Raw genomic sequence first — 18,185 nt, forward strand, 5'->3', positions numbered from 1 at the left:
TCGAGATAAAATCCTCAAACTTCCACTCTATTCCTTGGATGAAGAGGAGATCACTCGGTTATTTGTCTCTTTGACATGCCATCTCGATAGTTTTGTAAATTTTATGTTTTAATTTCTATGACGAAATCTATCCAGTGTAAAGACTGGTCAAGGATTGAATGAAAATTGAATTGAATTGAATTCACAAAATTGTTTTTGTGAATCCATAATTCACTTTTATTTCAACAATATTATAGTGAAGTCCACGTTATAATGGCAGCATTTGATTAAAATTGGTATTGCTGCTATCCTTGTCTATCATTCAACAAGTTAGTTCTGTGACAAGGTCAGCAGATTTGATGAGAGATCGAGAATTTCCCAACTAACAAATTACCCAAGAAAGAGTGTTATACATTAATAAATTCTCAAAACACTGTATGTGTCATGTTTTTTATTGGTATTTTATCTCCAAAGTGAGCTGGAATAAGTTCACTTTCATAAAATGTACAACAAACAGAACAAAAAATAATCTACATTATTTTCTACATATATGCTCTATAATATATCCATCAGTTTTCAGTCCTCTTGCTACTTCAAGGTCGTGATTTTATCATGCATTTATTAAAGAATATTGGTGGAAAATAACATTCAGCAATCTTTAAAGAATGTCTCAAGAAATTTCAGTAAATTAAAACTCTCAAGCTTATAAAGATTTTATAGGATTTTATCTAATAATTCTGAAAAGTTTATTTCTTAAGATCTGTTGTACAATGAACCCAACGTATTATGAAAAATATATATATATATTACTTTCCAGCATACCAAGACAGTTTGATGAATTAGAAATGTAATGCGTTGTTCAACACCGAATAAGTTGATTATCTCATAATTTATGCTACTCGCGAAGTATATTATTTGAAAACTAGCAGACTTTCAACAGTATCCCCTTAAAGAGTATTCTGGACATTCTTTTCATATGAGAACTACATTATTCTCATACGAAACTGTCATTTTATACAAATTAACTGGCTTTCACTAATATTTTAAAGCTTTCTATGACATCTGACCACGTTTTGTATCAGAAGGGGTGTCTTCTAAGTTGTCAGCAACTTTTTTACCAATAACGTCCACTTTATTTTCATTATTATTCCCCTGTAAAACTGAGCGCAGGTTCTTGAGTAGTTGACCAGAGTCCTCACAACATTGTTTGCTACCTGAAAAGTATGGTATGAAACTATTTTAATTAGTTTATACAAATTCTATAGATCAAAATTTATTACAAATAAATTAAGAGATGATTCATTCTATAATCAAAAATTATTAAGAGGTATTTTGGAATTAGAGCTACTAAAACCCCCTATAAAGTTCAAGACACTCGAGGCGGTTGTCACCGACTCGGCTCCTCCACCAATACGATTCAATATATTTGAAACAATTTATGGAAATTTGATCGTGCAAGAATGGATAAAGTATTTTTACCAAGTAACCAAGTTTTTTCAAATAAAAAATTAAATGATTATTGATTTCATCGAAAGATACATCCTTCCATGTCCATTCAAAAAAGTATAACGAGCTGATCTATCATCACAATATTATCAGTGGCAGCATTTTATCGATTTGAGAAAAATGAATAATAAAAGTGTTGACCAAATTGATATTTGAATCCTTTTTACAGTGAATGGGAGTCATGCTATTATTTATTTATAGAGAAAACAATACCAGGATAAGTAGAGAATTATTTAGTTTTATAGACTAGCAAGCAATACAATAATGTTTTGATGTTCAATAAAATAGCTGTTTACACAATTTTTCATTAAACCATCAAGTAACAAGCTTCCTTATTTATGGAACACTGAATGCTGCAAATAATAACATTGCAAATGTATCAAATTAAATATTATTTATTGAAGAATGGAAATAATATTTTATTTAATAAGCTTCAATTATATACTTTACTGAAATTCACTATACTTTCTTTACAGTAGCAAGTAATCTTATACTACGGGATACAAAGAATCCTACATTTAAAAAAAGTTAATGTGACTAGCTAGATGGTTATAAATGAAAATGAATTGTACAGAAGGATTTTTTATTTCTAGTGGCATGATAGAAACATACGTATAGTAAGACTAAAGAATGGCTTTCTGTCTACGGGCAGTGAAAACCCGAAACCTATCACCCGAATGACATTTGCTCATTGAGAAAGGCAACTCACTTCATAACACTATGCAGTTCTACTTCATCCGAATAAAGCTCTTTTTATCTTTTTGAAAAAGCCCCCGTTTTCAACTGATTCATTACTATCCTCAGAACCTGCCATTGGTTGTTCATCTACGTTTTTGGATCCTAGAACAAACAGAAATAACCCTTAAACACTATTCCAACATAGTCTACTACTATTCAAACATAGTGAAAATATAAAATGAAACATCTTTTGCATCTAATTTGTCTTATTATCCCCAATTGAGAAACTTAACAACGGTTAAATAGAAGTAAGGCGCTTCAGCTAATTAATCAGGTTTAAGATCTGATTATCAATCAATTTATCATTGCCTCTTAAAATTTTAGAATGGAAAATGTAATAATATTAGTAAAAACATTCTTATAATATTCAAAGAATATAAAAATAATTTAAAGCAACCATTTAATTTTCACTTAATAATTCTACAATAGTTTCATCCAAATTAAGTACCTAAGTTAGATGTAGATGTAAGGTTCTGATTTGTGAATACATATACACATGCTTTTCAACGTGTTTTATAATAATAATAAGTAATACTTTCAAATATCTGTGCACATTATCTCGGCAGAACGTTTGTTTGTAATATTCAAACTAACTATTTCAAAGGAAAATTGATACTGACAATCGGCCATACAAATTCATGGGAGTAAAATCATTCTGGAGAACTCACCACAGAAGAGATCTTCTTCAGAACATAGAATAAATAATATCTCTCAATATGTATTCCACTTCAAGAAATAATTGTTACTAAATGAATTGTGCTATAACTATGATTAGCTGAGTAGTTCAGTTGTGAGAAACAGCTTTTTATTCAAACCATAAAGTTTTTGAAAAGACAGTATCATCTGATATCATTACCACCACTGATAATTTGGACATGGAAGGCAGCACGATGGAACAGAAAGCATTTGAAAATAATGTTAGGTTAGACTGACCGTCCTTCTTATAGACTATTCCTCGAATAACTCCAGGCGTGTCATCTTCCAATTCAGCATAGGCTTGCAGCAGTGCTCTCTGTTGTTCATTCAGCTTCTTGGGTATCTTCAACTTAATGTGCACATAATGATCACCACTTCCACTCGAGTTCACCTTTTTCATTCCCTCGCCACGTAATCTTATGCGAGTATGCGATGATGTTCCCTCTGGTATCTGAAAAAAAACAATCGGTTTGCCAGTGCTTAACAATAAGGGCCAGTTGCACGTACGTCTGTTAAATATGGACATTAACGCTGATTAACAAATCAGCGTTAGTTTTACAGATTCATTTCTGTTCCACAAAGATTGGTTACAATCCCGATAAGTTTTCCGTTCAACTAACCAAGATTTTAACGGTTTTACAATCTGGCAACACTGCAATTTAACCGACAGATGTTATTATTCTGAACAATTGGCACAAAATTGAGGTTATGTTATTAAAGCGGTGACCATTCATTAGGCATGCGGATCGATGTCAAACGAGGCAAACGAAAGAAGAGTCCTGCGACAGTCGAGACCAGCGACGGTAGAGACCGACGACATTCGAGGCCAGCGACGGTAGAGGACTCCTGAAAAAGAGGCCTCAAATGTCGCCTGCGTTAGGCGACAGTTGAGGCCACTCTAATTTGTGTACAGCCCCAACAGTCGAGACCTACGACGGGAGAGGACTCCTGAAAAAGTGGTCTCAAATGTCGCCTGCGTTAGGCGACAGTTGAGGCCACTCTAATTTTCGTACACTCCCGACAGTCGAGGCCTACGACCGTAGAGGACTGTAAAACAGTCCTCTACGGTCGTAGGTTTCGAATGTCGTCGGTCTCGACTGTCGCGCCCCCAGGCATGCACCATAAAAATGTGCTGTCTGTCGCCAGTGTCAAGTGCTATCTGCAGACGAACCAGATCGAAAACTAACCTCAAAAATCAGAATCTAATTTTGAATGCTAATATCAGCTAGATACACTTCTCTATCTTATTAACGGATGAAATTCATCCATATATTTAGCTCATACTTTGAATTTTGTAGTTGTTTTACCAAAAACTAATTGGAAGACAGCTATCAGTAGGTACCTAATCGGCATTAGTTGGATTTAATAACCCCATGAATGGCACGTTGAAAATCTTTTACGTCGATTAGTTTAGCCGGCGTTATTTTTTGATTTTCACCTATTTGCAACTAAATTTTCTTCATTTCAACTAATCGCCGTTAAAATGGTGCCAACTAATCAAAAAAATCTGGTGTGGTACACTCACACAACTTTCCTTGCTCATTGAACTGTGAGCCCCATTCTTAAACGAGAATAATTTAGAAGAATAACATAATGACGATTGGCGGCAACATATTTGAAACTAAGATCAGACTACTGTATATGTGTATATATAATAATTGTTTTCAGAGTACTTTTTCCTTTGTGTAAATTCAATGATTTTTTGAAAGTCGTCAAAACAGCTGTTCTACACATGAAATATCTCGACTTTGTGTTCTTTTTATAAACTGCTCTACCTACCTACCTCATGCACGAGAAGGAGTTTACAAAGTCCATTTCTCAAGGATGGGATGGACCCCAGTAAGTTTCCCAGGAAAAAGACTCATGCCGTTGATAGATCTGATAAATAAGTATAGAGGGCATGGATTTGAAATGAATTGGTCAAGTCATTTTTGAGAAAATCGTAAAAAACATGGTTTTTTAGTAACTATCCGCCATTTTTCTCAAGAATATTACGGAGCTCCTGCAATTTTCCCAGAAATGAGACTCATGTCAGTAGATAGGGCTTACAAATAGCTATCTATGGTATAAATTTGAAGAAAATCCTTAGAGTTGTTTTCGAGAAAACCGTGAAAAACATGTTTTTTTAGTAATTATCCGCCATTTTTCTCAAGAATATTACGGAGCTGCTGCAATTTTCCCAGAAATGAAACTCGTGTCAGTTGATAGGGCTTATAAATAGCTATCTATGGTATAAATTTGAAGAAAATCGTTAGAGCCGTTTACGAGAAAACCGTGAAAAACATGGTTTTTTAGTAATTATCCGCCATTATTCTCAAGAATATTACGGAGCTCCTGCAATTTTCCCAGAAATGGGACTCATGTCAGTTGATAGGGATTATTAATAGCTATCCATGGTATAAGTTTGAAGAGAATCGTTAGAGCCGTTTTTGAGAAAATCGTGAAAAACATGGTTTTTTAGTAATTATCCGCCATTTTTTCCGCCATCTTGAATTGAATTTTATTGAATTTCTTATTGTCGGGTCCTCATGGTATAAGGACCTTAAGTTTAAAATTTCAAGTCAATCGGTTAATTAGAAATGGAGTTATCGTGTTCACAGACATACAGACACAGACCAACACCCAAAAATCATGTTTTTGGACTCAGGGGACCTTGAAACGTGTAGAAAACTTGAAATTGGGGTACCTTAATTTTTTTTTGGAAAGCAATACTTTCCTTACCTATGGTAGTAGGGCAAGGAAAGTAATTAAATTTTTTACGCCAGTTAGTTTAATCGCCGTTATCACTTGAAATTTTTGTTTTGTGCAACCAAAATGCATCGGTTAACGCTAATCTCGATTGAAGTATAGCATTTAATCGTGATTAAACGATAACCGACGTACGTACAACTGGGGGTAAGAATTTTATGATTAAAAAGGAAACACAACAAGAAAATCATTTCGACTCATTTAAAACAGTTGACTACTCATCTGAAAACCATACTCTAGTTCTAGTCAATAGTTATTGATGAAGAAATAAATAGTATAATGAACAATACTCTACTAGCTCAATTCACCAAATCCCAAATTATTATCCAACAAATAAGTTGATCTAAAGGAGATAAACAGAAAAATGGATGTTATAGTACAGGCAACATCTATTAAAAATGTAAGATTAATTTTACTAATTTAGTTCTACTAACAATACATTTTTCTCTCACACTGTTTTCACAATTACAAAATTCCATGGTTTCTTCTTCAACTGAAGTTAGATAACTTGGTCCAAATAATTTCCACACAATTATTGATCGATGGAACTCAGTTAAAATAAGAAAAGAGCTACAATGGCGGTCATGATTTCCTGTCAATTCTCGATAAGTCCAAAATGCATCATAATTAAACGCATCACACAGTAAGATTTGATAGATAAATATCAGACGATTTCACAACCAAAGTGCATAATCACAACCAAAGTGCATAAATACAATTCAAATTTGACAAGAGAAGATTACTAACTTGGATGGTTTGATCTTGATAGACCCCTTGAATGCGTATGGCGCCTCCTAGTACGGCTTGTGACAGAGAAATTTCAGCATCACTATGTACGTCTGCGCCTTCTCTCCTGAAGTAAGTTGAAGGAGCTATGCGGAATGTTATGAACAACTCTTGATTATTTGCCACCGACACTCTCAACGTTTGGCCATCTTCAACACCTAACAAAAATAAGTTTAAAATTAGTACTGAAATAGTAAAATAACGAGATTGAAAATAGATGAGTTAACATTTTATTCGGCTTGCAGAATGACAGTCAATGAACTTGAAGAGCACATATAATTTTAAAATCACATATGTTACACTTACAGTAGATAACTACCGTACAAAATATAAATTAAAATTGGAAATTAGATAATCTGACAATTCTGCACTAAAAGAGACTTTTTAGATACTTCAGAAATAAATGGTATTATAAATAGGATGCATTTCCATTAGATCAGAAACAGCTTTGTACTAAGCTAAGATACTAAGATCTTGTCAATTTTTAATTCATTAGCATAACAGTTAAGTAACGATACGCATGTAAGTCCAAAACTGTTTCCAATGATTATGATATTGTGAGGAATCAACTTTGAGAAATATTCCAACAAATTTGTTTTTCTATATCAATTCTCAACCATTGAGATGAGAAATTGAATTGATTACAGATTAAATTGTTAGAAAATATTGGACACAATTTTGCACCTCTACTTTTTCTTACTTGATAGTGATAGCAATATGATGGTATTTACCTGCGGGAACCGGTATAGTTATATTTTTTCTTTGAATTGTACTTCCTTTGCCTTCACACTCGCCACACTTGTACTTCACATACATTCGGGTGCCATGACAATGCCTGCATGTTGATCTCATCATGAACGGCCCTGAAATAATTCAACTTATTTCCTGAAATATGTCAACTACATGATCATGATTATTATTAAAAAAATAATAATAATAATAAATCCAATTCCAATCATCTATCATATTCACTAGGAACAGACAACGTTGTTCTGGAAGAGCTGAATCTTTTTCACACTATTTGAAACACAAGCATTCAAATGCTTATTAATTGAAATAAAGTGGTGAAGTTTTAGTTTGATGATTCTCATGAACTGTGTTTGATTAAGAAATGAATCGATAGGACAAACATAATTAAAATTTTTAGGTGAATTAGAATCTAACAGACATTTTCCAGTATGCATGAGAGATTGCTTCTGCTTGTTGACAAGACGTAGTGGAATTATATGTTCCTAAATGAATGTGTTCTCAAGTGTTATGATCCATATCCCACTTGACTTGAGACTAATGCTTCGTCTTGAATCATTAGAAATATCCTTTTCATAGTGATTTCTATATTTTGAAATAATTTTCTTCTGTTCTTGGTATTACAGTAGTTTTTATATTGTTTGATTTGGATGTTTTCTAGACATATTCAATTGATATTTGTTTTAGTTTCGAAAAACCAAATAACAGGAAGAAGTAAATTCGAATAGCGCGAGGTCTACTGTTCATAGAGCAACTAGTATTAGGTAGTTTTGGACCAGTAGCTAACAGCAAGTTTGTAGTTTAGTTCATGATTAAAAGTTCAAAAAATCGCATTCACGAGAGATAGTTGAATAAGCTTCAATGTTTGTATTGAAAGTGGTTTACAGAGTAGGAGGAAAGCTAAACATTTATTTCGTTATAAATGTTTGATTGTGATTGAGGCGTTACCTGTGCGAATTGTTTCGACTCCAGTACCATTGCAAAAGGTACATCGTTCGGCTTTGGTGCCCAACTCAGCTCGACTGCCACGACACCTGGGGCAAGTGTCCACAATATTCACCTTCAATTCTTTGTTCACTCCTCTAGCAGCTTCATCAAACCTCAACTTCAACACCACCTGTCACATTTTAGACAACATTAATTGATTTTTCACTCATCAATGAATGGACACAACTCAACAAGATGGTGGGATTGCTGAGGAGCATGTATAGTTACGTGTATAATAGTTAGTGCTTATATTTTTCAAACTCAGCAACAACAAATGTCATATAAGCCTGTTTTTCATTCCCAATCATTCTATGATAATGTGTTCTATCATTGATAAATAAATAAATATAGTGCTACACATTAGTTGTAAACGAAGTAACAGGACTAACATCATTGTACAGAACTCTACCTAACCAACTATCTAAATCTGAACTACAATCAAGTTTTAAGAATTGGTAATACTTCAATTTAAATATACTTATGAAACGCTGTTTTCAATTGCAAGATGAATCATGGAGCTCAATATGAATACAGTATGTAACTTTCAACTAGGAAAAGCAGTGTTCCACTAACAAAAACAGACACGATCACGATATCTGATGAGCTCTCACATCATACTGAAGAGATTGCCTCTCATGCAGTGATACAGTTGAATGAATATATTTTTTTCTTGATGATATAATTTGTTTTTATTTATTTAATGAGTGCAAATGAAGAAGATGAAGACAAGGATGTACCTCCAACACTATAAACTGTATTAATAAAATTGGAAACGAGAGCTGTCTTACCTCTTGAGCAGGTCCAAATCCAAAACTGGAATCAGCAAAATCGTCAGCGGTGAAGTTGCTTGCTTTGAATCCAGCGTCTCCAAATATACGTCTGAAAAGTTCTTCGGGATCGACGGTGGACTGAAAGTCCCATCTGTTGGAGTAGCTATCATGCATGCCTCCCCGCGCACCTGCCCCTCCCGGGCCTGGCCCCCCACCCCCCATGCCCATTTGTTCAGATGTGGCTCCCCACGAATCATACTCCTTCCGCTTCATGTCATCACTCAGCACCTACACAAAATCCAACAGTCAATAATGAATCTCCATTATATAATATGAACACATTATGAAAAAATAGAAGTGAACAAGTTTCAGTAAATTGTTGGTTTTTATTTCAGTTCATTAATGCACAAATTTCTATGCCTAGAGATTTCTATTTCTATTTGGAGAAAAGCAAAAAATAGTTTCAAACCCAAAATTATTAATGTTTTTGTCATGAGTTTCAACACAAATAATGGTCAATGTTAGGTACTCCTCATGCTTTTCCTACTGACTGAACTGAAAATCATCTGATTAACGTTCTACAACAGAAAGACAGTATACTATATTCTTTAATTTATTCTTATGAAAACATTTCCCTCTTTGTAGAATTAGAACAAGCTGATCAGTGTGAACAAGAAGATCAGCCTTTATACATATAACTGATAAAGATTTTCAAGAAACACATAAATTATAAAACTGGTTTTATAAAATATACAATCACGTATCACTTGATCTAAAAGCGTCAATTGATTTGAATGAGGCAGTATACGTAAAAATTATAAACCCAATGTAAATAAATTTCCCCTACAACTATTTTCTTCAACTCAGAGTAAAACTAACTTACATGTAATATAACTATGAGACATAACCACTCCAAGTTCATAAGGTGGGCATTAGAACGATATTTTTTCAATAAGATATTATCTGTGTACCTTAGCAAGTTAGCAGGTAATCAGTATATTCAAGTTATCAAGGTGGATTGAGTATATTAAGATATATTATCCAGAAATTAAGATATGTCAGTACAAACAATAGTGAAATGTTCTCGTCATTCATGCCAAATTGAGAATTTTGAGATTTTTTTCTACCATATTCATGCCAAATTGAGAAATTAGAATTTTTTTCTATCTAAATAGCCTGATAAAAAATATTAGTGAATATAGCTAAATTTCTAGATTTACCTCATAAGCCTCAGACACTTCTTGGAACTTTTTCACTGCATTGGGATCATTTCTATTTGTGTCAGGATGATACTTCTTGGCTAAATTGAAATAAGCTTTCTTTATATCCTTGCTAGAACAATTTCTCGGCACACCCAATGTTTCATAGTAATCTTTACGAGCCAAATCACAGCTGCTCAAATGGAAGTTCCTAAACGTCGATTTCCAGTTAGAATTACTAGGCACGGCAAGAACACCTGAAAAGTAATACATATCGGAAGTTTTATTTACTAAAATAATACAAACACTGGTAATAGTAGTATGACATTTCACAATGAAAAATAAAAAGAACAATAATCCATATATAGTCCAGGAAACGAATGTTCAAAAGAGGGTATAGAAGGAGAAGTTTAGAATACAATTTTTGACCCCGCAGCTATGTTTAGGGTAGTAATGAGGTAAATGTAGGCTATCAAAATTCCTCACCCCTACCCAAAATACAATTTTTATGACAACAGGATTCTTTTGTTGCAAATGCAGAATAAGAAAAAATCATTTTGAATTTTCAATTTATTTTCCACATTAGGCCTACGCATTATTGTGAATTCTAATTATTTAAATATATATCGTTTTTTTATTTTAAATTGCTTGAAAATTATTTTTAACCAATTTGAATTTTCAATAATTAGGCTATAAACCTTATAAATACATTTATATTATTAGTTATTATAAAATTTATAAATAATTCATAAGTTAGTTGAACTAGTGAAAGCCTGCGGTCCTAATGCTAACACTACGTTCATCGCTAAACCACCTTTACTTCTCGTAGATATGGTTGCATTTATCATAATGTGTTTCATACGGGGTTTAAATAACAGCTGACATTTCTCCGTTTAAACCATACGGGTTTTGTATGGGTTCTCCGAGTATCTGCATACGGGCCTTACTATTAATAATATTCTACTTTTGGTATTGTTTCAAATATGATAAATCAATTAAAACTATAACACGTAAAATTACAAGTTATTTTATTATCAAGGCTAATATTCTATTGAAAACCCAGCAGTGATAAATGGATTCAAGTACGTTTACGTAGATATAAATAATAAAAATACTGTATAACTTAATGCAGATATGGTAAAGTAATATTTTATTATTTTTTCCATTTATATTACTGTATGTAAAAACCTAACCAAACTTAGTAGCCTATGTTGCAATTCAAAAAAAAAGATGTTGAATTTCATTCCAATAAGTTGAGATTATATGAAAGAAGAATAATAAGGTTGTTAAGTTATTAATTCAAACAATGTTAATAATATATACTGGCAACAAAAATAAATTGCAAAACATCACGACTTACCGCAATGGTTAGAAGCCGCAACTAGACGGGATAGCAAAACCGCTGAGCTGAAAGCTCTTCCACATTCTATACATTTATTTGGAAGTTTGCATGATAATTGATTAAAGATACTTTGGCCTACAAAATTCGAGCGTTTAAATTTAAAATAATTAACCACAGCCCTTGAAGTAGCCATGCTAAGTATTTGGAACTCGCATGGAAAAGAAATTTAGCAGAACAAGAAAGTCAAGAAACAAGGAACAGATGTTTCTAGAAGATTGTTGTTTACCAACCTCATTGTAATATTTCATTATTTGTTTGATATTCAATTTTTATTACAATGATTTTCCTTAAAAAGCATTTAATGAATGATTGATATGTTCAAAATATCAATTTATTGATTCAAAAAATGTTAAATTACGTTATAGAGATCACTTACTAAAAGAGAAACAATTTTATTTTATTCGTAATGTTGCCAAACTGTCTTGACTCCAAATTTGAATTAAAAAAAAAAATACAAAAACTTGCTGATAAGTGTTGATCACTTGAGATAAAATAATGTAGAAGTATTCATCTGAAAGTAGTCGTACTAGAAGTTTGTATTTATTTTTTGTTCTTATTCGAATGGTTCCCATATTGTAGTACGGTACGTAAACATATTCACTGTGAATGTGAGAGCAAGCTGGTGAGTTGTACGACCTTAATATGTCATGCCAGACCTACAATGTGTCATTCATAGCCCATTCATACGGTGATTGAATTTGATGAAATAGTTGATTTTTATCTTTTGTACTTTACAAAAAGCTATGTTTGGGTCTTGGCATTTTGATGGAAAATGTCTGGTATTCATATAACTTACTGAAATACGTTTTTAACCTACCTTTTCCTTTAATCTTACTGTATTTTTGGCTGAACAGAAACAGAAACCGTGTAAATAAAAACTCACACTGTTTTTATGAAAGTGTTACGTAAATTTGGAAGACTTTTAAAGCTGAGCGTGCACTAGGAGGTCGGTGGGGCGGCGCGACGCACAGGAGAGCGGAAAATGGAAGGTCCGTGCATCAGGTCGTTGGGGCAGCGCGGCGCGGCGCCGTTTTGGACTAGTTAGTTAGTCGTGACGTAGACTTGTCAATTGCGATTTGAATTAAGACATAGTAGATAGTTGTTGAGGTTAGAGTTCTAATTTGAAAATAAAAATTACTCTTCAAATATTAAAAACTTACTCTGTCGCTTAAATTAATATGCTTATATGAATCCAAATTCATGATACATTATTTCGATACAGAGTTTCAAAAGAAAATAAATGGCAGAAACCGCACATTGATATATAAAGCCATATCATTTTGAAGATGTAAAAGTTGTGAATTATGCACTATAATGAATTATATAACTTGCTCAAGAACTGTTGAATTGTAATCTTTGAAACCCGCAATAACTTTCAATAATACAGAGTTGATGAAAATTCTGAAAACAACTGAATACTTCTCTTACAAGAATAATATTATTAACAGTAGGTGTTATTGGAGATCCTCTTATATTTTAAATGAAAAATTACTCTTCAAATATCAAGTTACTCTATCGCTCCAACGATATTATATATTATCATTGGCCTACTACATTCTTGTTGAAATAAATTGAAATGCTCATGACAGAACATAACATTAACGAAATATCATAAAGTCCAACAAAGCCATTATTCTAAAATTCTAAAAATGGAAATTAATGAGAAATTCATTTGTACAAAAATAGGCTTATGAATAAGAGTAGTACATGAACAAAAAAAGTATAATATGAAAAAAATAGCTATTGAACAGAATTCCAATTATTATTTATAGGCCTCCACTGAATATGTAAGGGCGACAAGAAAATATAAAACTACTCGATTTATGGGTTGTTGCAATTAATATCAAAAATGAAAGAAATAATAACTAACACTTTATTATGATAACATCAGGCTATTTCAAATGAAAAATATATTTAAAATCAATATATCAACAAAAATCAACAATCAACATCAGCTCTATATAACCATGTGAAAAATACTGGCCATGCAATAAATTTCGTGAATTCCAAACAAATAGCCAGAATTCGAGTTTTTCAAATCAGGATTGTGAGAGAGGCGTTGGAAATCGAAAAGCAAGGCTCTCTAAATAAAAGAGACGACAGCCTCAACGTGTCTCCCTTATGGAAGTTAATATTTTGAATACCAAACGCCCAGTACCTAGTACAATGAAACCAGCCACAGCACCATTGTCACCAAAACAAGACAACATTCCTGGAATTTCACTTTAATATATATTTAATATATAAATATATTATCTCATAATGATCAAGATTTTGGATTTCAAATTAAATTCAATGAACAGTATTTCACTTGTCATTGACAAAAAGTTTGTTTATTTGGTTGTTTAGCATCTTTTATTTTTAATAACAAATGTTGCGCTCTTGCATGGCTTACTTTCTCTATCTATAGTAGGCTATGGCTCTTGCGATAGACAAAAAAATATTGTATACTCGAGGTGACTTTCATGTCTTTGCAGTGATTGATAGATTTATATTACAATTATCTTGTTTTGGTAGGGCTCCCAGTAAAGTCCTTCTGAACTGGTGGTGAGGATAGGCTTGTCTTTTCTCACAATACAGCTTTTTCTGTCACAGTTCGGACAGTTTAAAAAATAGTTGTATTATTAGTGAAGACAGGTTTGAACCATCTCATTAGTTAAGATAGTTTTATCCTTTATCGTCTTAAAAGCTATTCTTTGTGTGATATAGGGTTTTCTTTGGAGGGCGCTGAAGAACTCATTTTTGACGTACAGTGCATGAAGATATATCGTTCCAAAGTTGAAAAAACGCTCTAAATTTCATAGATTTAAATTTTCTCTGTATCTCTTGCACAAAAAAAGTTATAATGGAATGAAATTTGAAAAAAGAAAAAAGTTTTTTTGGTCTTTTGAAGATTATAACTTAAAAAACATGCGTTTTAGAGGGAACATTTATGTAACAAAAATTGTAGAGGAAGATTTTAAAAATATTTCCGTTAATGAAACGGTAGAATATCTCGAACGATTTTTGAAATCCAAGCGATATAGCAAAACCCTGAAAGTTTTGGCGGCCATTTTGTTTCCGAGGTGTTTTCCTGAGATTTCGACTTATCACCATCATGATTCTTATTATGCTAGACCTAACAAAGAAATTGAGACATCTTCCACGGCTGTTACTCAAAAATGACCACGAAGTGCCTTATTCATGACATTTTTGCGCCCGGACTAATAATATATTCAGCAGAGATTGCCAGTTTGATGTAATTGGTTAAAGCATGCCTGACTTATGGCAACTGCAAAATACCGGGTCCGATTCCTGGGCTGGGACATTATTTTTGAATGAAGTTTCTCCTAGCTGTTCTCTCTGGATGTGGTCAATATTTGCAGAAGTCTGGGGGTGGTTTACAGTATTAAAATAGATTCTCATTAATTATAATTGAAACTATGATTTCTATTGAACAAAAGAGTTGAAATTTATTTTGATAATTAAAATAAGCCAATTATCTTTACAGATATTGATTAGAGTACGCAGGGTGATCACATACATTTTGATTAGGATAATACTCCTTTTAAGGAGAATTTTAGGGTACGCAGGTGTCCATTCAAGAGGAGATATGAACAGGATCATAAAACAATAAATTGGCAAAAGAGTCATGGAACACTAATCTGAGAAAAAAAGTAAATAGGCTATTCCTTGACTAGAAATGGAATAGATAATAGATAGATATCATTTAGGAGTAGAGCTAGTTTAATTATAAGTTAATTGCTTTTATGCAGCCCGTACTCTATAATAGTTTTCCACTGCTTATCAAAATCTATTAGAAATTGGAAGGTAGCCTCTATTAATTATGTTTAAAAGATTCACAAATCAATAATATTGTACCCGGTCTATGAATGGGCGACTGCACAGGCGACTGCACAGGAGGGAAAAGTTCTACCCAGGACCTTCTCAATTACAATATTTATATACCTCTTATATATGTAGAAGGACCTGGCTCTAGAGGATACAATAATCGGTGGAAATGAATTTTTCATGAGTATTATAGTACCCAAAAGACCAACCATTATAAAAGGTTACATTATTAACTCAAAACTTCAACAATGACTGACCGAGAAATTATGGAAATAAAAAAAACCTCAAAAATGTTCTGGTCAAGTGGTCAGAAACCCAGTCTGCCAATTGATTAATCAAATGTATGATGCCTGCCACTTTTGTGTGAACTAAACCACAGAGGAAAGAATAATATTGTTTTGTAGTTCGCTTCTCGGTGTCCCTATATGGAATATTGCAGCACAGAGTAGAGAAGCACTACTGGTATGTTTATTCCGTGATTGCAGTCCTACTTACAGCCTTCAAAAACGGTTTCGACGTGTGATAGTTACAAGAATGATTGTTAGATTCCGCTAGCAGTGATAATGGAGCAAGAAAGCTCAGTGATGGAGTGGGAGACGTTTGCCGAAGCACATGGAACTGGCTTAGCTTTAGCGCGGCCAGGTGAGGTGAGGTGACTTGACTGATATTTCAGTGTGGTCTACTTTAGCGGTGGAGTGAGTTCTCCGTTGGTGCGTGTCCGATTGCTTTTCAGATTAAATATGTAATAAAAAAAACTGCTGGAACCAAGCTTGCGGTAGCATCATCTTTAGTAGTTCAGTTGTTTATTTCAGTTTTCTCTCAACTTGACAAGGTCGTGCGTTCTTGTCAGCAGAGATTCATTGCACAGTTGTTGCAGAACCGCGCGAACTGATACGGTAAGATAACAACGTCACCTAACGCATGCTTTGCCCTCCGCCCGACTCCTCGTACTACTTTCCAATAAGCCGCTGTCAAGATAACAGTTTATAAACATTCCGAACCACTCGATGCCAAATTGTTATATTTAGCTGGCAACGCTGCTGTCTACGAATAATGTACGTACAATCGGCTCTGATTCTGACAAATTCTTACTGCCAAAGATTCTCTATTTCATGACATCGATTACAGCTCGATGAAAACAATGAAGTTTCAAAATAATTATTAAGAAATAGGCTAGCTGATTCGATCTAATACATTAGTAAATTACAAATCGGCACATATTGCAGTATAATAACCATGTGAAATGAAGTGGAAGAGCAGGTTTCATCAATAGCCATCTGACAGTTTTAAAATTATTTTCAGATTCACCATCACTATTTATTCAAATAATAAAAGGAATGCAACCCATAAATATTTATATATTTTTTTTAATGACCAAGTGACGAACTACTTATGAATAATCTATCAGTAGATAGTTTGAATTTTAACTGAAATTTACATTTTAAAATCCTAACCAAAGCTCTATTATATCAAAGTCATTTATTATAGTATGATTGTGTAAAATAAGTTGAGACTTGGCCCTCCATCCGAGGAAATTACATGGTTGCCAATTCGTGTAAAATTGCAAATTTCCAATTCAACGTCAGAATTGGATGTAGAATATCATTCCCAATATCCTAGTAGTGCTAGAAAAGATCCAGGTTTGAAGGATTAAAAGGGAATTCAACTTTTATGATAAAATTGGAAACATCGCGAAAATTTGTTTTTCTTTTGAATATCACTTTTCTCGGAATCATGGGGCGTCGTAATGCGTAATAATTTTATATCACATTAACGGGGAGAATGTCTCCTTTCTTTTGGTGTCTGGATAATTTTTATCCGAACTATAGTAATTTTTTAATTAATATTTATGTTCATCAATGTCGAGACATTTCAAGCAGAAAACATGAAATTTTCGACACGCTAGAAACTTTTTTGTTTCTAAAGATATGTGTGGTGAAAGCGAGAAAGTTTCTCAGAAATAATTGAAATTGTTTTTTCAATTGTCAAAAGTAGTCAGAAGATCGTATTTTGGTCTTCAAGGAATTTTAAAGTTCGGAGAGCGGCTGCATGGTATGCATTGTGTACCAAATTGTATGCTAAAAGCTGGAAATTCACGAGTTATTTGACTGAATTATTTCAAATGTAAGCAGCTGATTATCTCTAGAAAGGCTGTAATGAAACACTGCTTGGATTATTCGAGACGAGGTTGTCATTTTCACTATTTTTACTTAGGTAAGGCTGGTATTGCTTTCCGAAAAAATCTGGTGTGGCGCATTCACACAAATTTCCTTGCCGTTGAGAAAATTGATCACCTGACGCTAGTGTTCCCGCGCATCTCAAGTCTACTATTCTCAAAATTTTCAGGGTTTTGCTATATCGCTTGTATTTCAATAACCGTTCAAGATATAAACCGTTTTTTTAGACGAGAATCATCATTTTAAACATCTTCCTCTACAATTTTTGTTTCATAAAATTTTCCTCTAAAACGCATATTTTTTTAGTTATAACCTTCAAAAGCCCAAAAAAAACTTTTTTTCTAAATTTGTTCAAATTTCATTCCATTATAGCTTCCTTTGTGCAAGAGATACTGAGAAATTTTAAACCTGTGAAATTTAGAGTGTTTTTTCAACTTTGGAACGATATATCTTCATGCGCTGTACGTCAGAAAATTAGTTCTCCAGCGCCCTCCAAAGTAAACCCTGTATGATTTCTGGTGCGATTTTCCATAAGCATGAGGTAACAAGCTAGAACTATAAAATCGATTTTTTCATGACTACTTTAAGATAGAGACTTGCAAATGGTCTCAATCTCTTC

The 18,185-nt window shown here is 33.2% G+C and overlaps 2 protein-coding genes across 5 annotated transcripts in view; one reads left to right on the top strand and one right to left on the bottom strand.

The window, feature by feature from the left end:
- Nucleotides 1-413: 413 nt before the first annotated feature.
- Nucleotides 414-11,767, bottom strand: LOC111053725 (protein tumorous imaginal discs, mitochondrial). 3 transcript variants are annotated; one of them, XM_022340645.2, is made up of 9 exons: nucleotides 11,517-11,767; nucleotides 10,178-10,413; nucleotides 8,976-9,245; nucleotides 8,149-8,317; nucleotides 7,185-7,316; nucleotides 6,415-6,611; nucleotides 3,157-3,370; nucleotides 2,195-2,325; nucleotides 414-1,193 (listed from the first exon to the last, which is right to left on the bottom strand). In XM_022340645.2, exons 1-8 carry the CDS (start codon nucleotides 11,689-11,691, stop codon nucleotides 2,219-2,221), a joined length of 1,500 nt encoding a protein of 499 aa, XP_022196337.1. In that variant the 5' UTR covers nucleotides 11,692-11,767; the 3' UTR covers nucleotides 414-1,193; nucleotides 2,195-2,218. The 3 variants fall into 3 exon arrangements, with proteins under 3 accessions (XP_022196337.1, XP_022196336.1, XP_039280156.1); XM_039424222.1 differs by having other exon boundaries at nucleotides 1,086-1,213; nucleotides 11,517-11,761; XM_022340644.2 differs by lacking the exon at nucleotides 2,195-2,325 and having other exon boundaries at nucleotides 474-1,193; nucleotides 11,517-11,748.
- A 4,232-nt stretch (nucleotides 11,768-15,999) lies between these two features.
- LOC111053726 (tetraspanin-9) overlaps nucleotides 16,000-18,185 on the top strand; it is a 64,740-nt gene continuing 62,554 nt past the window's right edge. The window contains exon 1 of one of the 2 annotated variants that reach the window (XM_022340646.2): nucleotides 16,000-16,285. The gene's annotated coding sequence lies outside the window, so the exon portion shown is untranslated. Of the gene's footprint in view, nucleotides 16,445-18,185 lie in introns of both variants that reach the window. The other variant, XM_022340647.2, reaches the window with a different exon arrangement.

The sequence above is a fragment of the Nilaparvata lugens genome, chromosome 3 (assembly GCF_014356525.2).
Source record: "Nilaparvata lugens isolate BPH chromosome 3, ASM1435652v1, whole genome shotgun sequence".
NCBI lineage: Eukaryota > Metazoa > Arthropoda > Insecta > Hemiptera > Delphacidae > Nilaparvata > Nilaparvata lugens.

Coding starts and splice junctions, on each gene's coding strand:
- LOC111053725 (XM_022340644.2), bottom strand. CDS start 11,691: ATGGCTACTTCAAGGGCTGTGGTTAATTATTTTAAATTTAAACGCTCG. Junction 9,246..10,177: donor AAGTGTCTGAGGCTTATGAG/GTAAATCTAGAA, acceptor GATTTTGTGTAG/GTGCTGAGTGATGACATGAA. Junction 6,612..7,184: donor AACTATACCGGTTCCCGCAG/GTAAATACCATC, acceptor TATTTTTGTTAG/GTGTTGAAGATGGCCAAACG.